The sequence below is a fragment of the Amia ocellicauda genome, chromosome 7 (assembly GCF_036373705.1).
Source record: "Amia ocellicauda isolate fAmiCal2 chromosome 7, fAmiCal2.hap1, whole genome shotgun sequence".
Classification (NCBI taxonomy): Eukaryota; Metazoa; Chordata; class Actinopteri; order Amiiformes; family Amiidae; genus Amia; species Amia ocellicauda.
The window spans coordinates 47894870-47915136 of NC_089856.1; the positions used below are offsets into that span (position 1 = coordinate 47894870).

The 20267-nt window shown below is 49.1% G+C and overlaps 1 protein-coding gene across 1 annotated transcript in view; it reads left to right on the top strand.

Annotated features, from left to right (window-relative positions):
* The first annotated feature begins 2600 nt into the window (after nucleotides 1-2600).
* The window catches only part of grm6a (glutamate receptor, metabotropic 6a), a 33238-nt gene continuing 15571 nt past the window's right edge, over nucleotides 2601-20267 (top strand). Inside the window, exons 1-7 of the mRNA XM_066710064.1 lie at nucleotides 2601-3226; nucleotides 13044-13260; nucleotides 15296-15431; nucleotides 15588-15742; nucleotides 16211-16351; nucleotides 16518-16718; nucleotides 19589-19728. Coding sequence (XP_066566161.1) covers nucleotides 2702-3226; nucleotides 13044-13260; nucleotides 15296-15431; nucleotides 15588-15742; nucleotides 16211-16351; nucleotides 16518-16718; nucleotides 19589-19728 — 1515 coding nt within the window. The 5' untranslated portion in view covers nucleotides 2601-2701. The remainder of the gene's footprint in view (nucleotides 3227-13043; nucleotides 13261-15295; nucleotides 15432-15587; nucleotides 15743-16210; nucleotides 16352-16517; nucleotides 16719-19588; nucleotides 19729-20267) is intronic.

The window sequence follows — 20267 nt, forward strand, 5'->3', positions numbered from 1 at the left end:
CTGGCAGGGAGGGAGGCGATGCTCAGAGATATGCTGGGGGACTGGGGAGCTGCAGCCGAGAACAAGGGGGAGAAATGAAGAAAAATAAGTACAAAATTTAACTATTTCCTTTTTCTGATTTTTGGACATTTCCTTGAAGGTGTAACAGGCTGGCTGGTTGGCGAAGCGTGGGGGGTAACACAGTGCCAGGCTGCCCCGTGACGGCCGGGTGATATCATAGCAAGGAAACAGAGACAGAAAAGGGTTGCACTCATAATGGCACTTGTCAGATGGTGAGCTCCACATGTTTTAAGGGGGTAGAGAGGAAAGGCAGCCTGTTTCGGTGACCGCAGCTCGGGTGTCTTGCCAATTGTAGGCTGTGAATAATGTATGAACCTAATGGCGGATTGATTAATTAATTGGCACAAAGCTTACGAGGCACTGCCACTAAAGACTGGCAGGAAGGACAGTAAAAGAGTCATTATAATCGTGAAGATCTGACACGAAGGAGGTGAGGGCTGAGCTCAAGGGTGAACCCAGGCCAGGCAGGCAACACGTGGGAGGAAGTGTGGCCCTGTGTCGTGGCCCCAAACACACACATATGCACACCAGATCCTCAGCACAGCCGCGCCGGTCAGACAGGGAGATCTGAGAGACAGACTCGATTTCCTCGGCTTCAAAACTGGAATGAAAGCAAATCCAAGTTAACTCATTATATTTATATTGATATTATTATCAGAGGAGGAGGAGGAGGATTTATTTATGATTTGTTATATATTTATTGCAGCAGGATCTCTTAGTGGATTTTGTAAACAGGACACTGTCGATTTTAGTTTTTTTAAATTTCTGCACATGAGACGATTTGCATATATATACATTCATACATTTTATAATATTTTTTGAGACTATAAATATGTGTATGGAATAATGAAAGCCCCCTAATGATGCAGTTCACACTGGGTTGTGCTCTTTGCTCTCGGGTCCTGGGGGGGTGAAGCCATGTGCTCCCTACTTGTACTACTGAAATGCTCCCCTTCCCCTATAATTGAGCAGATGTCCTCAATTACTCTGTGCCGAACAACACACAACTACACTGGAGGGGTGGGTTCTAATTATTTTAGTTGAAAAGAGAACTAACTAACTAAACAAATAAAAACAGGAACCCATAGGACACTGTGACATAAAGTAAACCCACAGCAAAACAACGTTCATAGTGCAAGACGTCCCACAGGTAATATACCAGAGTGCCCTGGCATGAGGGCCACACTGGGCTGGACTGTGCCAGTGCTGTGTGCTTCCCACGATTCCGCCGAGAGAGCGTCCCACTACTGCACTGAACAAATGCGTTGTGACTGATGGGGAAAAAGACCGATGTCTTTACACAGGACAAAAAGGGCAAATAAATAAACAGATGAGCAGGAGCGACCCCTCTCCAAATATAGCGCTCCCTGATTTCATGTCAAGACTCTGATTGTGTGGAGAAGGCTGAGTAATGACCATTATAATTGGCTCCGCTCATATTCTCTCATCCCAACACTGCGACTTCACGGTATTCACTGTTGACCTATTTTTCACTAAAAGCATTTTCTCCTCCTTTTTCCCTTACGATTTTTCTCAGCTGATCGAGTCGCTCGTGACTCACACACCTTGGGATCATTGGTGTAATTGAGAAATGTATTTATTTAGGTATTTCATTTGATTTCGAGGGGTGGCACAGGGGTACGGATTCAAACCCGTCCGCCTCTGTTTGTAGGGGGGGTGCGAGGGGCCAGATATTTCTCCAGACGTCAATGCTCTCCTAAATGCTGTCTGGGTAACGAAGCACAGGGGCCGTTACTGCACAGACCTCGTGCAGCGCAACAGTGAGAGCCTGTAGCAGTCAGTGTGCGCGGCGCTCAGCCCGATTCCAAGAATCTTTTCTACAGAAGCAACTTCCCCCGCATAAAAATAGCCAATACTGCCGAAGATTATATTTGACTGAAAACAAATTAGTTACATAATCTGTGATATTAATAATGCAGGGTTGGCTGTCTCCTGCTACATGGGGCAGGCTTTTATAATTTTTTTAATTAATAGTAATATTACCATCTGCTAATGAATAAATCAATCAATATATAAATAATAATACAATTAATATCTGAGCATAGAATCCGAATAATTTTATCCACAACCCACCCCAGGCATAGCCCCCCAGCACACTCACACTCACACACTCACACACTCTCACATATACACACACACACACACACACACACACACACACACACACACATGAAATGGCATGTTCATTATTTAACAGAGCAGGAAACAGCAAAGAACTGAATTATGCCACTTTATAATGTATTCTATTAAACTCTTAAAATGTATGCAGTCTTACTCATTTATTCATTTATCTATTATTGTTTTTATAGCCCTATGCTTTCCAAGTTTATGAAATAAAAAAATAAACAATCCCAATTCATCACAACACCGTGCAGATTCACTTGGCTCTGTTCAAAGTAGTGCAGTTGCATCGCGATCCAGCAGCCCAGGGAGATTTCAGCACCTATTCCTGGTGGACAGCTCCAGAAACCCTGCCAATTAAGAGCAGTGATCAGTCTGTCTTCTCTCCGCAGCCTCCTCATGCAGAAGGTGAGGTCTTGGGCCGCTCCACTCACATCACCTGCTAAGCCCCTCCCGGCCCACTGACCCCAGCGCCAGCGCCAGCACCGCCGCCGCTGCGATGATGTCACCATGCCTCCCGTTGGCGTGGGGGAGCAGCTGTCACTCGGCCCGCTGGTGGGTGCTGCTGTGGGTGCTGTGGGCGTGGTTGGGACAGGGGGCGTGCGGTCACCACGGCACCCAGCCCCACTCCATCAAGATCGAGGGCGACATCACGCTGGGCGGGCTGTTCCCGGTGCACTCCCGGGGCCCGGCGGGGCTTCCCTGCGGCGAGATCAAGAAGGAGAAGGGCATCCACCGCATGGAGGCCATGCTGTACGCCCTGGACCAGATCAACAGCGACCCCGAGCTGCTGCCCAACATCACGCTGGGCGCACGCATCCTGGACACCTGCTCCCGGGACACCTATGCGCTGGAGCAGTCGCTCACCTTTGTGCAGGCGCTCATCCAGAAGGACATCTCGGACGTGCGCTGCTCCAACGGCGAGCCACCGCTCATCCGCAAGCCAGAGAGGGTGGTGGGTGTCATCGGGGCGTCGGCCAGCTCCGTGTCCATCATGGTGGCCAACGTGCTGCGGCTCTTCGAGGTAGCGTGCGGTGGGGGGGTGATCACACCAGCCACACACTCACACACACACTCGTGGGAAAAGCATTCTGTGACAATGCATTGCGAAGGGCGCTCTACTGAATAATAACGGATGGGTTTATTGATGCATGCATTGATTGACTGATTAATCGTTTGATGTTCCTGAGAGTGAATTGCTCCTCCCCCCTGGTTGGTTCAGGCCTGTCCAGCCCAGTGAGTTGTGGTCAGGCATGTTCTGTTCTGTGTCACAGGGCTCATCTCACTGTCAAAGTCAAGGTGTTGAAGCAGCAGGAGCAGTGGCCCTGCCCTCTGTAGCCACCCTCTGTTCTCTTCCATGTCCCTTCTGGAACTTCCTCTACTGCCCTTTCTCTATGACTCCATGTTTGCAATTGTCCCCACCACAGCGGGCGTCTCTCTGTGAAGCGCTATGAGCCGGTACAGTCACCGCATAAAGGATCTCAACAAATAAGAGAGATACACGAGGCTCAAAAGACTGACTGAGGAAAAAGCATGTGGTACCACAGTGCCCAGGGTGTTGACAGACTTGTCCGCTGTGACTGTCATTCTTCACTGCCTGGTACAGCTGGCATAGAATTGAGGGTAGAGGGGCATGTAGTTGAGGGTTTAGTTAAACTCCTTTTCACAATTTTCAGTCCAATCCTGTCTCTGCCCTATGAATCCCCCAGGACTGTGGCCCTCCCCAGGGCCAGGCGTCTCAAACCTCCGTCCCCAGCTCTGACTGCAGCCCCAGCCCTAGCGTGTTCAGTCGCAGCTCCGCCGTGCCGTGTGTTCAGTGTGACTTCCTTCTGTGGAGGCATGGCTGCTATTTTAAAACGTGACCTTTACCACGGCTCAGATCTCTCCTGAGTGTTATCGTGGATGAAGTGATGCTAGGGGAAGTGGCGCGGTGTTGCCCAGAAGAAGTCTTTAAAAAAAAAAAGTCAGCCAGGGGAGGGCTTATGACTTCTGGGAACGAGAGTTTGGTTCCAGGTATTTCATCCCGAAGAAAAGGGAGGCATCGCAAATTGAGGATTCCAGTTTGAACATGTTCTGTGGTTTGGGGATCTGATCCAATGAAAATAAATACATAAATAAAGTAACTGAACAATGTGAATTAACTGAACAAACCCAGGTGTTCCTTGAGGTGCAGTAACGCCAGTCCCTATTATAACTTTGACCGAGATCCCAAAGCCAACAACCCCTTCAAGCCAGATCATATATTTTGCTTTGTACTCCTGAGAAGAATATACAAAAGCCTCCTTTGACAAGCATGTTTTAAGGTCAGGTTGAAAGCACAACAAACAAACAATAAAAAACACCCAAAAGTAATATTCTTTCTGCCCCCCATTTTCACGAACCCGAGCCTAGCCTGACGGGCCTCATTCTCGGTCTCACATGGAGACGTGTTCGCCGCAGGGATCAGAGCGCCTCTTCTCCGAGGTCCTTCCCTCCCTGGGCTGCTGCATTTTCTGCTGCCTTGTTTTTATTCTTCTTCCTCCCGGGCGACACAGAGCCGAGTATTGAACGAATCCCCAGAACGAATTTTGAGATTTACACCCCACTGTAAACCTATTAGTCTTTCTGTTCTACTCTATCCTTCAGAAGATAGGGGGAAAAATTGTTAAATGAAATCCATCCCACGCACCTCACTAAAGAAGGACAAGAAGAGGAAGAATAAAAACTCTCTCTCTCTCTGGCCCGCATTCTTCTTTGCATGTCATGACTGACAAGTCCCCCGGTCAGTGAGAAGACACGTCTTCACAAGCGCAGTGAAACCTGTGCTGAGAAAGTCACAGCCTTTGTAGAGCAGGTAAATAAATGTGACTGCTAACCTAAGTCCTGTGAGTTGTTAGCAACTTAATGCAAACTATCTCTGTATCCACCAACCAATCTTGTCTTTCTGTTCAGCTATATATACTTTATTCCTTCTTTTCAATACTTGATACAATAACCTTCTGTAAATAAAGCTAATACTAACTGACTTCTCCTACAGTGGTAAGCTTACCGCAGCCTAACGATTACAGCTCTCTTCTTAAAAATCTGTCCCCTTCAACAAATAATAACAATAATACACAGCTAAGCTCATCTCTTGTTTCCAGTTTGTAAGGAGGCCAGTTTTGACTTTAAGAACATCATTCAAAAACCTTCTCTTTTGTAAGAAATACAGACCGATCTCTTTCTTTCTCTGTCTTTCCATCTTCATAGAAAATGACATTTCTGCCCGTAACCCCTCGCAGCCTCGCATGCCCGCTCTGCACACACAGAGCAGCGCAGGTCTCTTGAGTGATTGACTTTGACTTTTCCGTTGCAGTGACAGCGGTGACGTAAGTGTGACAGAGGCGATGTGCCGTGCCGTGCCACGTGGTGACAGGGGAAGGGACCACGGCCAGGGGATCGCAGGCTGTCAGGGAGCTCAGCCATTACACACCACGCTGACTCCCGCCACTGCACATTACCGTCCCTCTGACTAGGCCTCGCGCTGACAGCTACGCACCTCCCTCCCTCGCCACCACGCCCGTCTCCCCGAGACAGCTTGAAGACCACCGCCCTGCTGGCAGCCACTCGGCATGCTCACTGGTTGTCACAGAAGAAGAAGAAGAAGAAGAAGAAGAAGAAGAAGAAGAAGAATTCTGTCCATAAAATAAATAACTGACAGCAGTGCTGCTGAGATGTTTCAGCCGGAAGCTATCGAAACCCTGACCCCAGCCTGACCCCTCTGCGCTCTGTGTGTGCCTGCCCGGCTGGTGCAGGAGTGCCAGTGGCCGCCAGTGCCTTTAAGTTCCAGCAGCCGAGCGCTGAGGAGGAGGAGGCTGTCCGGCGCTGTGAGGGAGGCGCAGCCCTTGTGCTTCTGCGGTGGCTGCTGGGCCTTTGGGAACTCCACCGCCTGAGGGAATGCAGAGATCAGACGCAGCTCGGTGGGGATGGCCAGCTTCTGCCAGCTGCTTCAACGTGCTGCTAAATCACATGTAAAGGCTTGCATTGGTGTTTATACTCTTGTTGCTCCTGTTCTTCTAACCCACAGGTTGCCGTCTCAGAACCAAAAATGGGGCACATGTTCGTTCGTTGGTATCAGATAGTCAGGTGACCGATCATGCTTGCTGCCGGGCTTGACAACAATCCGCACTCGTGCCGTTATTTATGTGCCATCCTCCACGGGTGTCGGTGTGACACGGCGCTGTGCAGCGCTGGCACATTTTGGCCAGTGTTTATCGGAGACAGCGGTAACTACTGAAGTGTACCCCGATTCTGTTGCTGAACAGCTGTATCGCTCGTCTTGTGGCCTATGGTGTCCGAGTATACACTCAACAAGAGGTGTATACGGTCACCGCAGGAATGTTCTGCAAGCTGCCCTGCGAAATTTTATTAAGCAAAACCAAACTGACCTGGAGAATCATATAAAGCCCACAGAGAAGAGGGTTTGCGGTTTGTATCCAAGGTGGGGGGACGTCTGTTTGCGGGTTAAGGAAACACAAATGAACAAAGCAATTCTGTATTGTATGTGTAAATTCAGGTGATGGGGGGGTAAACCAAACACAAATATGAGTGCCAGGCTTTTGCGACTTTTTGTGTTTTTCCAAGGACGCTAGTGCACCATTCACCTCTCTGCGCACACGTAGTAGAAGTGTGTCGCCTCCCCACTTTCCCCGGGCGGTCATTCATATTTTATTACCCTTGCATTTAACTTTTTGCCTTTACATTTACATCTGTGAAGCCCTGGGACTTTGAAGCCACTTTGTGGGTTGCTCTCAGGTGCAGGAGGCGCCGTCTGAGTCGCTGCTGCCTGGGGAGAGCGGCTGTGTGCATCCCCGCCAGCACTTAGCCGTTTGGTTTCTCACACTTGCTGTAGCAGGACAAGAGATTTATTTTGTCGCATTAGCCGCTTGTGCATTGTACCCCAAGCAGGACAATTTGGCATTAGCACACAGGAGGGAGAGCGGAGTCGTAAACATGCAAAGTTTGACTGAGTCAGCCCAGCAGCTTCACGTTATTCTTGTGTAATTGTGTTATTATTATCATTTTTATTTATTACAAGTTTGAGTCATTTTGGATTTGAACTCACATCAATATCAATAGCCCAGAACATGTGCTGGGGAGAGCTTGTGCACTTTTTGTTACCAGACTTTAAAACACATGAATGCTCAGGGGCCCCAGACCCCCATCCAGACTTTTCCTTTGCGTGTTACTTTTTTCAGCTTGGCCATAACCTGGGCAAAAGCAGTGAACTGGTATCTGTTTGTCAGGAGAATAAACAAACAAACAAATAACCAACCAGACAAACAAAGAACGAAAATAAATGAAAGAAAAATAAATTAAAGCACCCCCCCACTCCCTCAGTCAGTGTGCTGGCCCTGAACATGCAGGCCTCTCGCCGGCTCCCAGCGCCGGCTCTGATCCCACTGGAGTGACGTCACACTCCCTGACCCACAGCAGGCAGACTTAGGCGCCATAAAAGACACGTTCAGATCGTCATGTCCTGCCACAGAAACACAAGCGCGGGTGGGGAGATTAGCCCCGGCGCAGGCAGCTGTGTCCCAGCTATTTTGTATCGTCTTATTTTTGCTTTAGGTATAATTTTATTGATGTATATTTATGAAGTTCCTGGTTTGTTTGTTTTTTGTACTGGAAAGCAGTGTTTAATCACAACATTTACTACCCAGTCGCTGCTGTCTTCAACTCAGTAACCTCGTGTTACCACAACTCTCATTTTAAAACCATCTCCTCAATCACACGGAACCGAAACATGCTTTTAATATATGGTAGACATGTGTGATCCTTATCTTTATCATGTGCCAATTAGCCTCTTTTGACTTGACCGCAGACAGGCCCACAGCGACTGGTCCACAATCCGCTGAAAACCCCTTGAAAAGGGTCTCCGCTGTGAGGGATTTGCGTCTGTCTGATCTCAGTTTTCTCGTAGAGCTGTGTGTGACCCTTTGTGAACCGGGTCCCTCCTCAACACAGACAGGATGACAGAGTGGTTGGCAGCGTTTCTCAATGATTGGGGGGGGGTGAAAAACTGAGTCACAGAGGCAGCAACCCAGACTAATTGGATTAAAATGCTTCCCAGTTCAGCAGCCTTGCAAGAAACAATCGCATTTGTAAGGCAGTTTTGGTTTATTTTTACACCTCCATGCATATGGAAAACTGACAGGTTTATAAGATGTGTTTCATTATTTATATCATAGTTTAAATATATGGAAACATATCATATATCTTGTGTGTATGGGAGTTCTCATAACTGACACCACAACGACCACAAGGACACCAGATATATCTCCTTTGTTCTGCTCCTAAATTAGCTCCTTGTATTTTAGACAGCCGCACGTGAGTGGGGAGCCTGGATACTGGTGTGTTGGTGCGTGTGCTCCCTTTCATGCCCTGTGCTTTTTCCATGTTATGTTATTGCGGCTGTTTTGGGGCATCACGCTGGGGCTGCAGGGAAGGGATTGTTCTCCTTGTGTGGAGGCGCTGGTCAGACAGAGGGGCTTAGTGACACGCTCGGCACAATAAGCCATTTAGGCAGAACCGAAGAGAGCGATAGCTGTTAGCCGCAGAGCGAGGGGAGACTTTTCTGTGCAGAATGAGCCGCTGGCAGGGGGCTGGAGAGAAGCGGGCTAAATATAGACACAGTGAGCGAGAGGACAGGGCGGTGCGGTGGGGTGGAGGGGGGATATCATGTTTAATAAGCACGTACAAGATAACCGTAGTTAATAGATTAATAGTTTACCATCTGACATGTAAGACTGGCTGCCTGTCTGGATTACGGGCCTCTGTAACTGAACAGAACTGCAGGAAGATCCGTTGCAACCAGAGCGCTCAAGGCGGGCCCAGCCATCGGGAGGTGGCGCACACGTGTCGGTTGTGGAAGTGGGTGAGGGAGAGTGAACTGCGGATTTCATTATCGATGTATTTGTTTGTTTGTATATTTATCTTAGATGCCCCTGACACTGACTGACAGTTCTCGCAGGAAACGCTTCTCAGATACCTCGAGTGTGAGATATGATCCACGCCGCTGTCAGGGGGGTGTATTAATGAGTATTACTGTCTGCTCAGCAGTCTACCGGGAGCTGAGAAATCAATGCATAACAGCCACCTTATTAACACTGCATCTACACAACATTTATACATGGGAAGAATGTATAAATGTATAGACACTATATACTATAGACTCCAGGTTCTAAATATATATATATATATATATATATATATATATATATATATAAAAATGCAAAACCTAATCTCAAGTGTACCCATAATCTATTAAGAGCTAAATCAGGACATGTGACTTTGCTGTCATGTTAGAACGAGCTTGTCTCCATCCCAGCCATTCTTGAAACATCTGGCTGAGGAAAAGCACTGCGCTCTTTATTTTTAACACATTTTTCTCTCTCTCGCTCTCTCTACACAATACCTTCTGCATGCAGGCCTGACCCTGTTTCCTGCAGAGGGGCTAGCACAGTTAACAAGGGCAGTAGGGCAGGGAGGGGCAGGGGGGTTTTGCATGGTCGATGGGTGGGGGCAGAGAGACACGGCACAGTCATTATACTGATTAAAACGAGTGGGATTTGAACTTCCCCGGCTGAGCGCAAGCGATCTCTCCTGGCGTGAATCTGTCTCATGGAGAGGCGTCTATGTGTTTTCATTTATTAAGCATCATTAAGCCACAATAACAAAATAAACATAGTCACAGTTATTAAAAGGAGGGAACACACGGTGCAGATATCTCGTCGGGACACACGGGCAGGTTGGAGGTCGTGCAGTCCACGATTCTAATTCCGCTCCGGGGAAGAATGAAGACGGACTCATTCTGTTTGGGGTTCTGTGTCCATGAAATCGAAGCACATGTGCTTGGGATTCACCTTCTGTTAATATTTGTGACAGAAGCCTTGCAGTGGTTTTCGCGGCGACCTCTGTTGTGGTTGCACCCAAGCCAATAGGGAGTCAGCCCCAAACCCTTAATTGAACTGAACACTTCTGAACTGAAGGTTGTCAGGGGGGTTAGTCAGATTGCTTCCTGCTTTGGGAAATGGACTTCACTTGGCCTGGACAGCAGTAGGTCTTGTTCAGCTGGAACCATTTGAGATGGTAGGGTGTTGTCTTTACGCAGCACACCTCTATGCTACACATAAGGCTCTGTGCTCGAGACAGGGCTGTGGAGTTTTATGACGTTTCGGTTTCTCCTGTCTGCTGCCGGAGCGGAAAGCGTTAAGCCCGCAGTGTCTGTGTGTATGTAAGCCCCACATGGCTGGCAGCATTAAATATATTGTATGGCTTACAGCTGAGAACGAGCAAACTCTCTCTCTCACTCGTTCTCTCTCTCTATGCTTAACTTAATTTGACTAAAACCCCCTCTAATCCTCAAACATAATCTGTCAAATGCTTCTCTCCGTCTCTCCTTCTCTCCCCTCTTTTACTCTCTCCAAATTCCTCTGTCTGTGTCATCGTCCTCCCCCCCACACACACAAATGTCACTCCCCCGACCCTCCTGCCCAAAGGTTTCCTCTATAGCGCCTTTTCACTCAGAGCTCAGTCAGACAGTGCTGGAGTCACTCCATTGCCTCTCAGTCAAGACAATCCCCCGGCTGCACCTTGTGGTTTTATTTAGTTTCTGATTATTTCATTTCCCTGCAGTTCAGTTTTTCAACCATGATACTTTTACTGGAGACACTAGGAGAACTGTGGCTTGAAGGCCCTGGAGCCCTGACTGGCGGGGCAGGGGGTTCAAGTGGTCAATGCAGTCGCAGTCGCAGTCGAGTTCTTGAGCAAAGCTGCGGGCTACTCACTAGCTGCCAATCTCTCTCTCTCTCTCTCTCTCTCTCTCTCTCTCTCTCTCTCTCTCTCTCTCTCCCCCTTCACATCTTTTTCCTGCTCCCTTATGGTCAGCTCTCGGTTTCAGTTGTGTTTCCCCTCCCTCTCTCTCAATCGCTCTCTCTCTCTATTACCCCCTTCTCCTCTCTGTGGCCATGTGCTCTATTTTCTCACTCTCTCTCTCTCTCTCTCTCTCTCTCTCTCATCCTTGTGCCCCGCTGCTCCCACTGGGATGCGATGATGTCAGTTTTGTCCCTTACTCCGAACAACCATGAGGGCCAGTGCAAACCCCACGGTGCCCCTAGTTTAGATTTTCACCCCATAATCCTTCACCTCACCTCGGAGGCAGGTACCCTCTGAACTCGGTGTGTGCTGCAGTGTGTGGGCTGGATCTAACTACAGACTGGTTAGTGAGAAGGTTGATGGTGAACAAAAGCTCAGGCTGAAGTGCTGCAGTTACGCGTAGGATGTTTCAGAGTGGTGTTCAGGCTGGTCAAGCGGACAGCGTGCTCTGCAGTATTGCTTGTGTTCAGATGAATCCTGTTTAAAGACAGATTCATTTAGTGTCAGTTGCAGTGTTGTGCTGTGGGGTTTGGGTGCTGTTTCGGGACGATGTCAGGGTGTGGCACTGCCACAACTGAAATCTAATGCTAACAGCACAACGACATGAACTACATGCTGATTTCAATTCTACACCTTTTTTTGGTTTGTTCTTACTGTATATCTTCTCTGAACCTTTTATTAATACTGTGTTTCTTAAAGAAGAAACTTCCCTTCAGGGAAATCGTATAAACAGCATTGTCTGTATGTGTAATGCATATTTGAGGACACAACATGTCAGGCAAGCAGACAACAGCAGCAGAGACTAGGTACAGTTTGATTGAAGATGGATTCATTTTTGGGGTCTCTTTAAAAGTCGTATCGTCACCGGCCACCCAGGAATCAACGATAGACAACCTACCTTATTTGTGTTCAGCTTAGGGAATTGTATGTTTGAAAAATGTATGAATGAAAATCTCAAGTGCCTGCACACAGCGGTGTTGAGTGCTCCCTCCTCAACACTGCGCGGCTCCCCTCCTGAGAGCAGGTCATGCGTTGTTGGCCATGCCCTCCTTTAGCCTGGGCTGCTCTACGTGGCGCCAGTGGAGTCTGCTGCACTTCGCCTTGAACAGAACTTCCTCTGGTACAAATGTCTTCTTCCTCTTCTTACTCATTTCCTCTTTTTCTTAGTTTCTTACTATTTCTCTTTTCTTCCTCTCCCTCTTCTTTTTCTTTCTTCCTTTTCCTCTCCTCTCCTTGTGGAGAGGGAGGCTCTTGTGGTTCGCTGGCACAAGCTCAGCCGCGCAGGCACATCAGAGCCCCTTTTTGCAGATTTGCAGTGTGCAGTGTTTCTGGGCAGAACGAGAACAATGGCAACCTGTCTCACCACACTTTTAATTGTTTATTTGTGTTTTGTTACTTGTCAGCCTTGCTCATCTTTGTCCCTGCTCTCCCTGAGCTGCACGCTTTGACTGTGGCACTAAGCGGATGTTTGCGTCTTGTTGATTCTCTTTCAAGTGTGGGTTTTGCTGGGCTTTTCTGCCGCAACTTCCCCGTGTTAAGATCTCAATCCCTGGCTAATGCCTGGATCAGGTTGCCGCAGTGAAAGGGATTAGCCCCTTGATGCTCGCCTCATGGCAGCAGGCGATTGTGGGAGACGTTGTTCCTTGCCTTCACTTCCTCCTGAGCCCTGTTCCTCCCTGGCATCCACCCACCCAGATACCAAAGCCCAACTCTCTCCCCAATATAAATCTGTAACTAGAATTTTAAAACCCTGGAGCACACACTAGATATATGTTGTTATGTATCAGAGAGACACAGCCTAGGTCTCGTGGTATGTTGCTGCTGTTTAACCATGTGTGTGTGTCTGTGTGCTTCTATGTGTGTGAGTTTGTGTCCGTCTGTGTGCATGTGCCAGGGAGACGCAGTGGAGGTCTGGCTCTAACATGCGTGACTCTTTTGCTTGGCAGATCCCTCAGATCAGCTACGCCTCGACAGCCCCGGAGCTCAGCGACAACAACCGCTACGACTTCTTCTCACGTGTGGTGCCGCCCGACTCCTACCAGGCCCAGGCCATGGTGGACATCGTCAAAGCCATGGGCTGGAACTACGTGTCCACGCTGGCCTCCGAGGGCAACTACGGCGAGAGCGGTGTGGAGGCCTTCGTCCAGATCTCCCGCGAGGCCGGTACAGCCACGCCCACACCGCCACCCCCGTCCAACCCCCACCCAACCCCTCTGCCCCCTGTCCTCTTCCACTTGGTGCCATCCATACGCAACCCTACAGTTGACCAGTATCGCCCCAGTCTAGCAGCACAGTCTGTGTTGTAGTCCCACCCACAACACAGGTGGTCCAGGAAGTCCAGGATTGTCCCTAATTTCACTAACTCATAGGAAGAGACTCTTTAATTATCTTGCTATCCTCCAGTAATTTGCCACATAGTAAAGTAAGAATTGGAGATTAAGGACACTGGTATCAGCCGGCTCAAGACTAAAGACTGGCCTTCGTGATATGTGTCCAGCTAATGAACGTGGCTGCATATCACTCACACAACATGGAGAGTGGGGAGAATTGAGAACGGGGAATTGAGAACCAACAAAAGGCTGCCCACACCTGTCTGTGTGTGTGTAGTCAATTTGTACCGTATAGCGCGTGCCCGAGTGGTCCCGCTCCACAGTGCAATAGTAGTGAAGTGAAGTGAAGACTGTGCTATTCCATGAGAGCGAGCGAGATAAAGGAATCAGCTCAGGGGGAGAACAATGCTTGAGGAGATGGGGGGCTTGGTGTGCCGCTCTCCCCACGGGCAGATTCTCTGTGCCACAGCCTCGTGTCACTTCAAACGCTCCTCTCCGTGGCAGACAGGGACTGGAGCCTCTGCGCCCCTCACTGCAAATCCTGTCTTATTCTGGAAACAAGCTAATCTTTTTTCTCTTTCATCACACTGCTCCCCCCGCCCCATCATCCCGTCAGTTCTTCATTCTCTTTTGAATTGTTGTTGTTTTTTGCAGTCCCTTTTTCTTCGCCTTGTTTGCTTGTTTGTTCGTTTGTTTGCCCAGGAATGAAAGTCCAGTCACTCTGGTACTCAGATGGGTTCTGGCTCAGCTTTCATAGCACCTCCAATCAGTCGTTGTAGACACGCACAGCAGACCCGTCCCCATACTCCCCGAGCTAACCACTCACCACTGTTCAATTATTTTGCTTAAGAACACTCCCGACATGCCTTTGCAAATTTCCCAGGGTTCAGTGCGGCTCAGGGAAGTTCACAACAGCCTGATCCTCGACTTTCCAGTTTCCGTTATAACCCAAGAAGAAGAGGCGGAGACAAGGAACACAGACAGAGCAGGCTATTTCTGTGTGATACTCGACGTGGATTGAAGCAGCTGCAAGAGACATGGTGTCTGGTGCTTTTCCTCTGGCGTAAGACTCTTCAGAAGCACCCCGGACTGCGGTTGTTCTTTCCGGGTTTACAGTAGAGCAGAGCTGTCCGTCACTGCAGACCCCCGCCGTGGACCGCACAGCCTGCCCTTGATTGACAGGCCCACCGCGGCTGGAGGGCGCAGAGTCTGGTCCTCCACACAGCCCCTGCCGGCGTCAGCAAACGGTCTCAGCAGCAAGGTGGCAGAGAATAGATGCGGGGGGCCCGCAGCGCTGCTCCTCACAAGGCGGAGGATAGTCTCGACTGAACGTGTCGCTGCAGGGAGATGCGGCGCAGGAAGGCAGTGTGTGAAATCCAAAACTTAGAGCACCAGAGGAGAGATGAGGAGATCACGAAGAATGATGGATACTCAACAGTCACCCCCCCCGGCCCCTCCCACACACACATACTAGTATATCTGTTACAACTCGACTATAAAATGGCTCATTTGGCACAATAAGAGGGAAAATTATTCTTTGTCCATTTATATACGTATGACATCATTCATAGTGCTGGCAGTCACGGTGCCCTCCCCAATAAGAGCAACCCCATCAGAGCATGTGACCTGGCAAGTCTTTTTCTTTTCCTCGGTCAGTATAGAAATTAATCTTAATCCATAACTGGTATCACCCCCTCCTCCATCACAGACCTGTATCCAATGTGAAATGAATTACCGTCACAGAAGTGCTGGTGCTGACATGCTTCAACTCTTTCCTCTCCCTCCTGAAGTTTTATTCCTTCTTTCTTCTGTTTCCCCTCTTTTTCTTTCTTTCTTTACCTCCCTTGTCCATCTGATTCTGGGGGAAGGCGGGCTGTGCATCGCCCAGTCCCTGAAGATCCCGAGGGAGCCCAAGCCGGGCGAGTTCGACAAGATCATCAAGCGGCTGATGGAGACATCCAACGCACGGGGCATCATCATCTTCGCCAACGAGGACGACATCAAGTGAGAGGGGGAGGAGGGAGAGGGGCGGGGGGGTCATGAGGTCAGGTGATGCTACAGGAAGGCAGCAGGTCGTAGGTGATGGGTGGAATGGCACTGACTGGGAAAAGCAGTGGCTGGGTCAGTGAGCCAATCACCTCTCTCCCCCTGGCTGTGTAGGCGTGTCCTGGAGGCGGCAAAGAAGGCCAACCTGACGGGTCACTTCCTGTTCGTGGGCTCCGACAGCTGGGGTGCCAAGAGCTCACCCATCTTGGACCAGGAGGACGTGGCAGAGGGGGCCGTCACCATACTACCCAAAAGAGCCTCCATCGAGGGTAGGACCATTCTCACTGTAGCGAAGGCAGTTTTAATGGGCACTCAGAGCCACACAGAAGGCATGGGAGTCTCCCAAATCCAGGAGGTATAGTGTCTCCAGCTGCACTACAGACTCTACAGCTCTGTCTGCAGTGACCTCAGCTTTGAGTGCAGTTTGCTGAGTTACTCATTATTCTGTAGTTCTTTTCCCCAGTACCTACAGACTCACACACTTACTTATTCACAACAATATCGCACTACAACACTAAAAGTGGGGATTTGTATGACAGTTATAACTTTATATTTCTGTAGATCAAGGTCATTTTAATGTCTATTTCTTTCTTCTGGGCACAATGAGGCCCTGAGAGGTTTGTGTTCGGCATTGCAAAATGCGTTAAATAACCCCACAAACGTTATGAATTTGCATCCTTCCTCGCTACATTCCTCTTCCCCACGGACGGTGGCCTTGTTTCTCGTCTGCGGCTCAGGGTTCGACCAGTACTTCACCACGCGCTCCCTGGAGAACAACCGCAGGAACATCTGGTTTGCCGAATTCTGGGAAGACGACTTCAAGTGCAAGCTGACCAGGCCGGGCATCAAGCTGGACGATGGGAGGAAGAAATGCACAGGTGAGAGGCGAGCGTCTGTGTCTTATTTTGTAAGACAACGCTCTGTGATTATGTTATCCCATGTCTCTCCCACCGTGTGCGTGTGGCTCTCAATTGTTTTCCTGGGTTATTTTATGTATTTATGTATTGATTGGATGATCGATTGATTGGGCGATGTATTGCGCAGGGGAGGAGAGGATCAGCAGAGACTCCGCGTATGAGCAGGAGGGGAAAGTGCAGTTCGTGATCGACGCTGTCTACGCCATGGCACACGCGCTGCACAGCATGCACCTGGACCTGTGCCCCGGCGCAGCCGGCGTGTGCGAGAAGATGGACCCGGTGGAGGGCAGGATGCTGCTGCAGTACATCCGCTCCGTCAACTTCAATGGTGAGCCTTTGGCCAGCCAACCCAACACTGCCCAGCAGCAGCAGTAGAAGTAGTAGCAGCCCAGATATACAGACCAACCCAAGCAGAGTCAAAGGTCTCCTAGAGTTCTCTTGTAGAGGTCCAGTTTTAAGTGTGTGAAGGTTGGGTAGGGAGCATGGGGTGGGATTTTATTTTTTATTTTGCAGGGTTAAGATTGTAATAAGTATTAGAAGTTACAGTTTGGTCACCTTTAACACAAACGTAACGACATGCGGCAGAGTAACCAGACACGGGATGAAGTGTGCACAGTGAGGTGATCAAAACAAGTTCTATAATCTAAAATGTGACACAAAACAGATGCCGTTTTGCCAGTCTTTTCTTATTTGGGTTTTCTGTAACTGATCGGTCACAGAAGTTCTTGCAGACGTTCCTTGAAGAAACCCAGTCAGGCAGGGTCAACTATATCGCAGGGGGCAGGATCCCCAAACCCTGTGGATCCCTCCAGGCAACAAAAATAGTTGCAACCTTCTAGGTGAAACCTAGAAGAAACGCGGCTCGGTGCTGCTCGCTGTCCTGTAAAAGACTGCTCTCCCTACTGGCCCCTTTGTGAGCAGCCAGGAGCTTATTTGTCTGAAACCATTAAGACTGAGTTTACTCCTAATTTCATTGCTGGATTAAGAGCTTACCCACTTCTCCATTGCCGCCGCATTAAATAATCAAAAGCTACACTGTGCGGGACTCTGCAGGTTCAACAGTGCCCGGGGCAGGCGGTGTAATCCTGTGCTTACATTTATATTGTGTTTTTTTAATTTTGGGGTCGGAAATAATCAGAGGAGTGGTGAACGGCAGAGACTGAACATCAACACCCGAAACACCACATCTCTGTGGTGGCAAAAGCCATGGAAGTCCACAACCTAGTCAAGGGAGAAAGTATTTCACATCTCATACTTGTGGTGGTTGTGCTTTTAGTTTTTGTTGTGTTTTTGTTTAGGTTCTTAGTTCTGGTCTTGGGGGTGTCAGCACGGTGCCAGCCTGCAGCCCACAGTAGCTGCCCAGGTCCTTGTTCAAGACCAGTGCATTATCCCACCCAGCGGGGTGAGGCGGCAGGACGTTCCCATTGCTGCCGCTGGTCAGACCACGTGATGACAGCGCGCAGCACTTCTTCAAATCTTGCCAGAGTGACGCGGCCGCACAGCATCTCAGTCGGCACAATTATTAGCGCACAGATTCATACATAGATACACACACACATACGCACACATCGTGCTCTAATAAGATGGGAAGTGAAGGGAGGAGAGATCACTGCGCAGCGATCTGAGGACACTGAAATGGGGCTCGAGAGGCACGTGGATCGAGTTTCTCAGCTGGAGTGGAATGAGGAGTTCAGCACATTACTGTCAGAGCTTCAGTGCGTGTGTTGTGTATCTGCAGTGGGTTGCGAGGCAGAATCTGACGGGTCTCTGGTTGAACTTGCGCAGCTCTACTCATATATAATGCACTGGGGCTCCAGAGTGCTGATCGCCTTGGAAAGATCCCGTCTCCATCCCCAGGCTGCTTCTGCTTCCACTACACTGCCTCTCTTTTCAAGTTTTCATGTTTGTTTTTATCCTCCTCCTTCTTCCTCCTTTTCTCTCTTTTTGAAGCCCTTTTCTTCTGCTGTCGGTTTCAGTGGTGAACCTTCCCCATGATTTCCATTACCTCTTTGTGCCGGTGTCTCTGGCCATTAGCGATGCTGCACTGAACGCCTGCAGGTTACTGTGCTGCGGTTCATTATTTTTCAAATTTAACTTCTTTCTTTTTCCTCCTGGGTGTTAAGGACAGGCTGGTACTCTTGTAGGCCAGACCAGCAGCCTTTGTGGGGGGAATTGGTTTCCGTGAGCCCTTAGTCCGAGACCAGTAGCCCGAGTGCAATCTGAGAGATATGGCACAGCGGGAGACACGCACCCCAGCTGCCTCTCCAGGACCTGTGTGCCGGGTCGTTGCGTGAGGTCTGAACACGCATAACCCAATACTGACCAGCTGATCTGACAGCAAGGAGCCAGGGGTTAAAGTAGGAGGCACTCAGTCCAGTTCAGCTGTAATGTAGTGCAGCACTCAAACAGATCACCACGGAGTCAGATGATTTACAGCCATGGAGGAGAGAGAAAACAGGAAGACAAAAACTGACAATTTGTAGAAGATAAATCTCCAAGGCCGCACCTCCAGGCAGTAAGTCCAAAATTTTACCTCTGACTCCAGCTCAACCTGACAATTCCCAGAGCTCCACACCCCTGGGTCGGAGATACAGATGTGCGGGACATGGAACATCTGGGACATTAGAGGCAGAGACAGAGAGAGAGAGGCAGCGATCTGGAAACAGGCTCATTATTGCAACTGCTGGCAGCCTTCGGGCCTCTCGTTTACAGACTCTCAATTACGGCCCCCACTAAAGAGAACGGAGAAAAGCTGGCTCTCTCTGCGTGGGGGTCAGGCCTCGGCGCCAGTGCCTCTCGACCCACGTGCCGAGGGGCACTCGGTCCCGCTGGCGGTTTTCTGTCCCAACCGAGCTCTCGATCGCGTAACTGACATCTTAACTGCACTCAGCATCGGCCTACTTTCACTTTTACGAACGGCGTAATGTACAAAACGTTGGCGGATTCAAGTGTCTTCTGTGATTTCATCGTTCATGTGGAATCTACAACCGTTCAACAGCTGTTGGTGCTGTCCAGATTTATACTGCCTAGTTAAATACAGGCCCTATAACTTATACAATTTCTTTGGTAACAGAACAACAACCACCACCACAACAAATCAATAATGTTCAGTGCTAATGATTATTATAAACCAACATCTCTTAATAATAATCTTCTTGTCTCTTCATACTGTATGTGCGTGTGCGTGTGCGTATGCAGGCAGCGCAGGGACCGGGGTGATGTTCAACGAGAACGGAGACGCGCCGGGCCGCTACGACATCTTCCAGTACCAGCTGTCCAACACCACAGCTCCCGGGTACAGAGTCATCGGCCAGTGGACCAATCACCTGCGGCTCAACGTACGTTTGTACAGGGATTATGAGCGAGTTTTACTGGCGGCAGGTGCAGGTGAAGTGGAGAAGTGGGAATATATAACGGCTGCTCTTCGAGGCTCTGATGGGTGGGGGGGTCTAGAAATCTCACAGCACTGTTAATTCCACTTTGTCAAACCACTCCGATTGAAGTTCTCACCCTAGATGCTCTGAACTAATAGTGCCTGTGTTTAAAATGTAAAATGACTTCAAATCAATTTTCTATCGCCCGCAGTTCTCCTCCTTTTTTACTTTCCGCTCAATTTCTATATTGTCCTGTTCAGAATCTGACTTTTTTTCCTGTTAATCTTTTTGAAACTATTAATCTTTGGCGTTGAAAGGCAAATTATACGAGTCTGGCGACTGAAGTATTTGCATAGTTCTGTAATAAAGTAATTTCATACTTTCGCTGGAATTGGTTTCTCGAGATTTAAAAGGAGCTCCGAGCAAGGCGGTATCGCACCCGGCGCTCTCTCTGAAGGCTCCTTGGTGTAGATTCTGGTTTAAGTTCAGTTTAAGTTAATGTA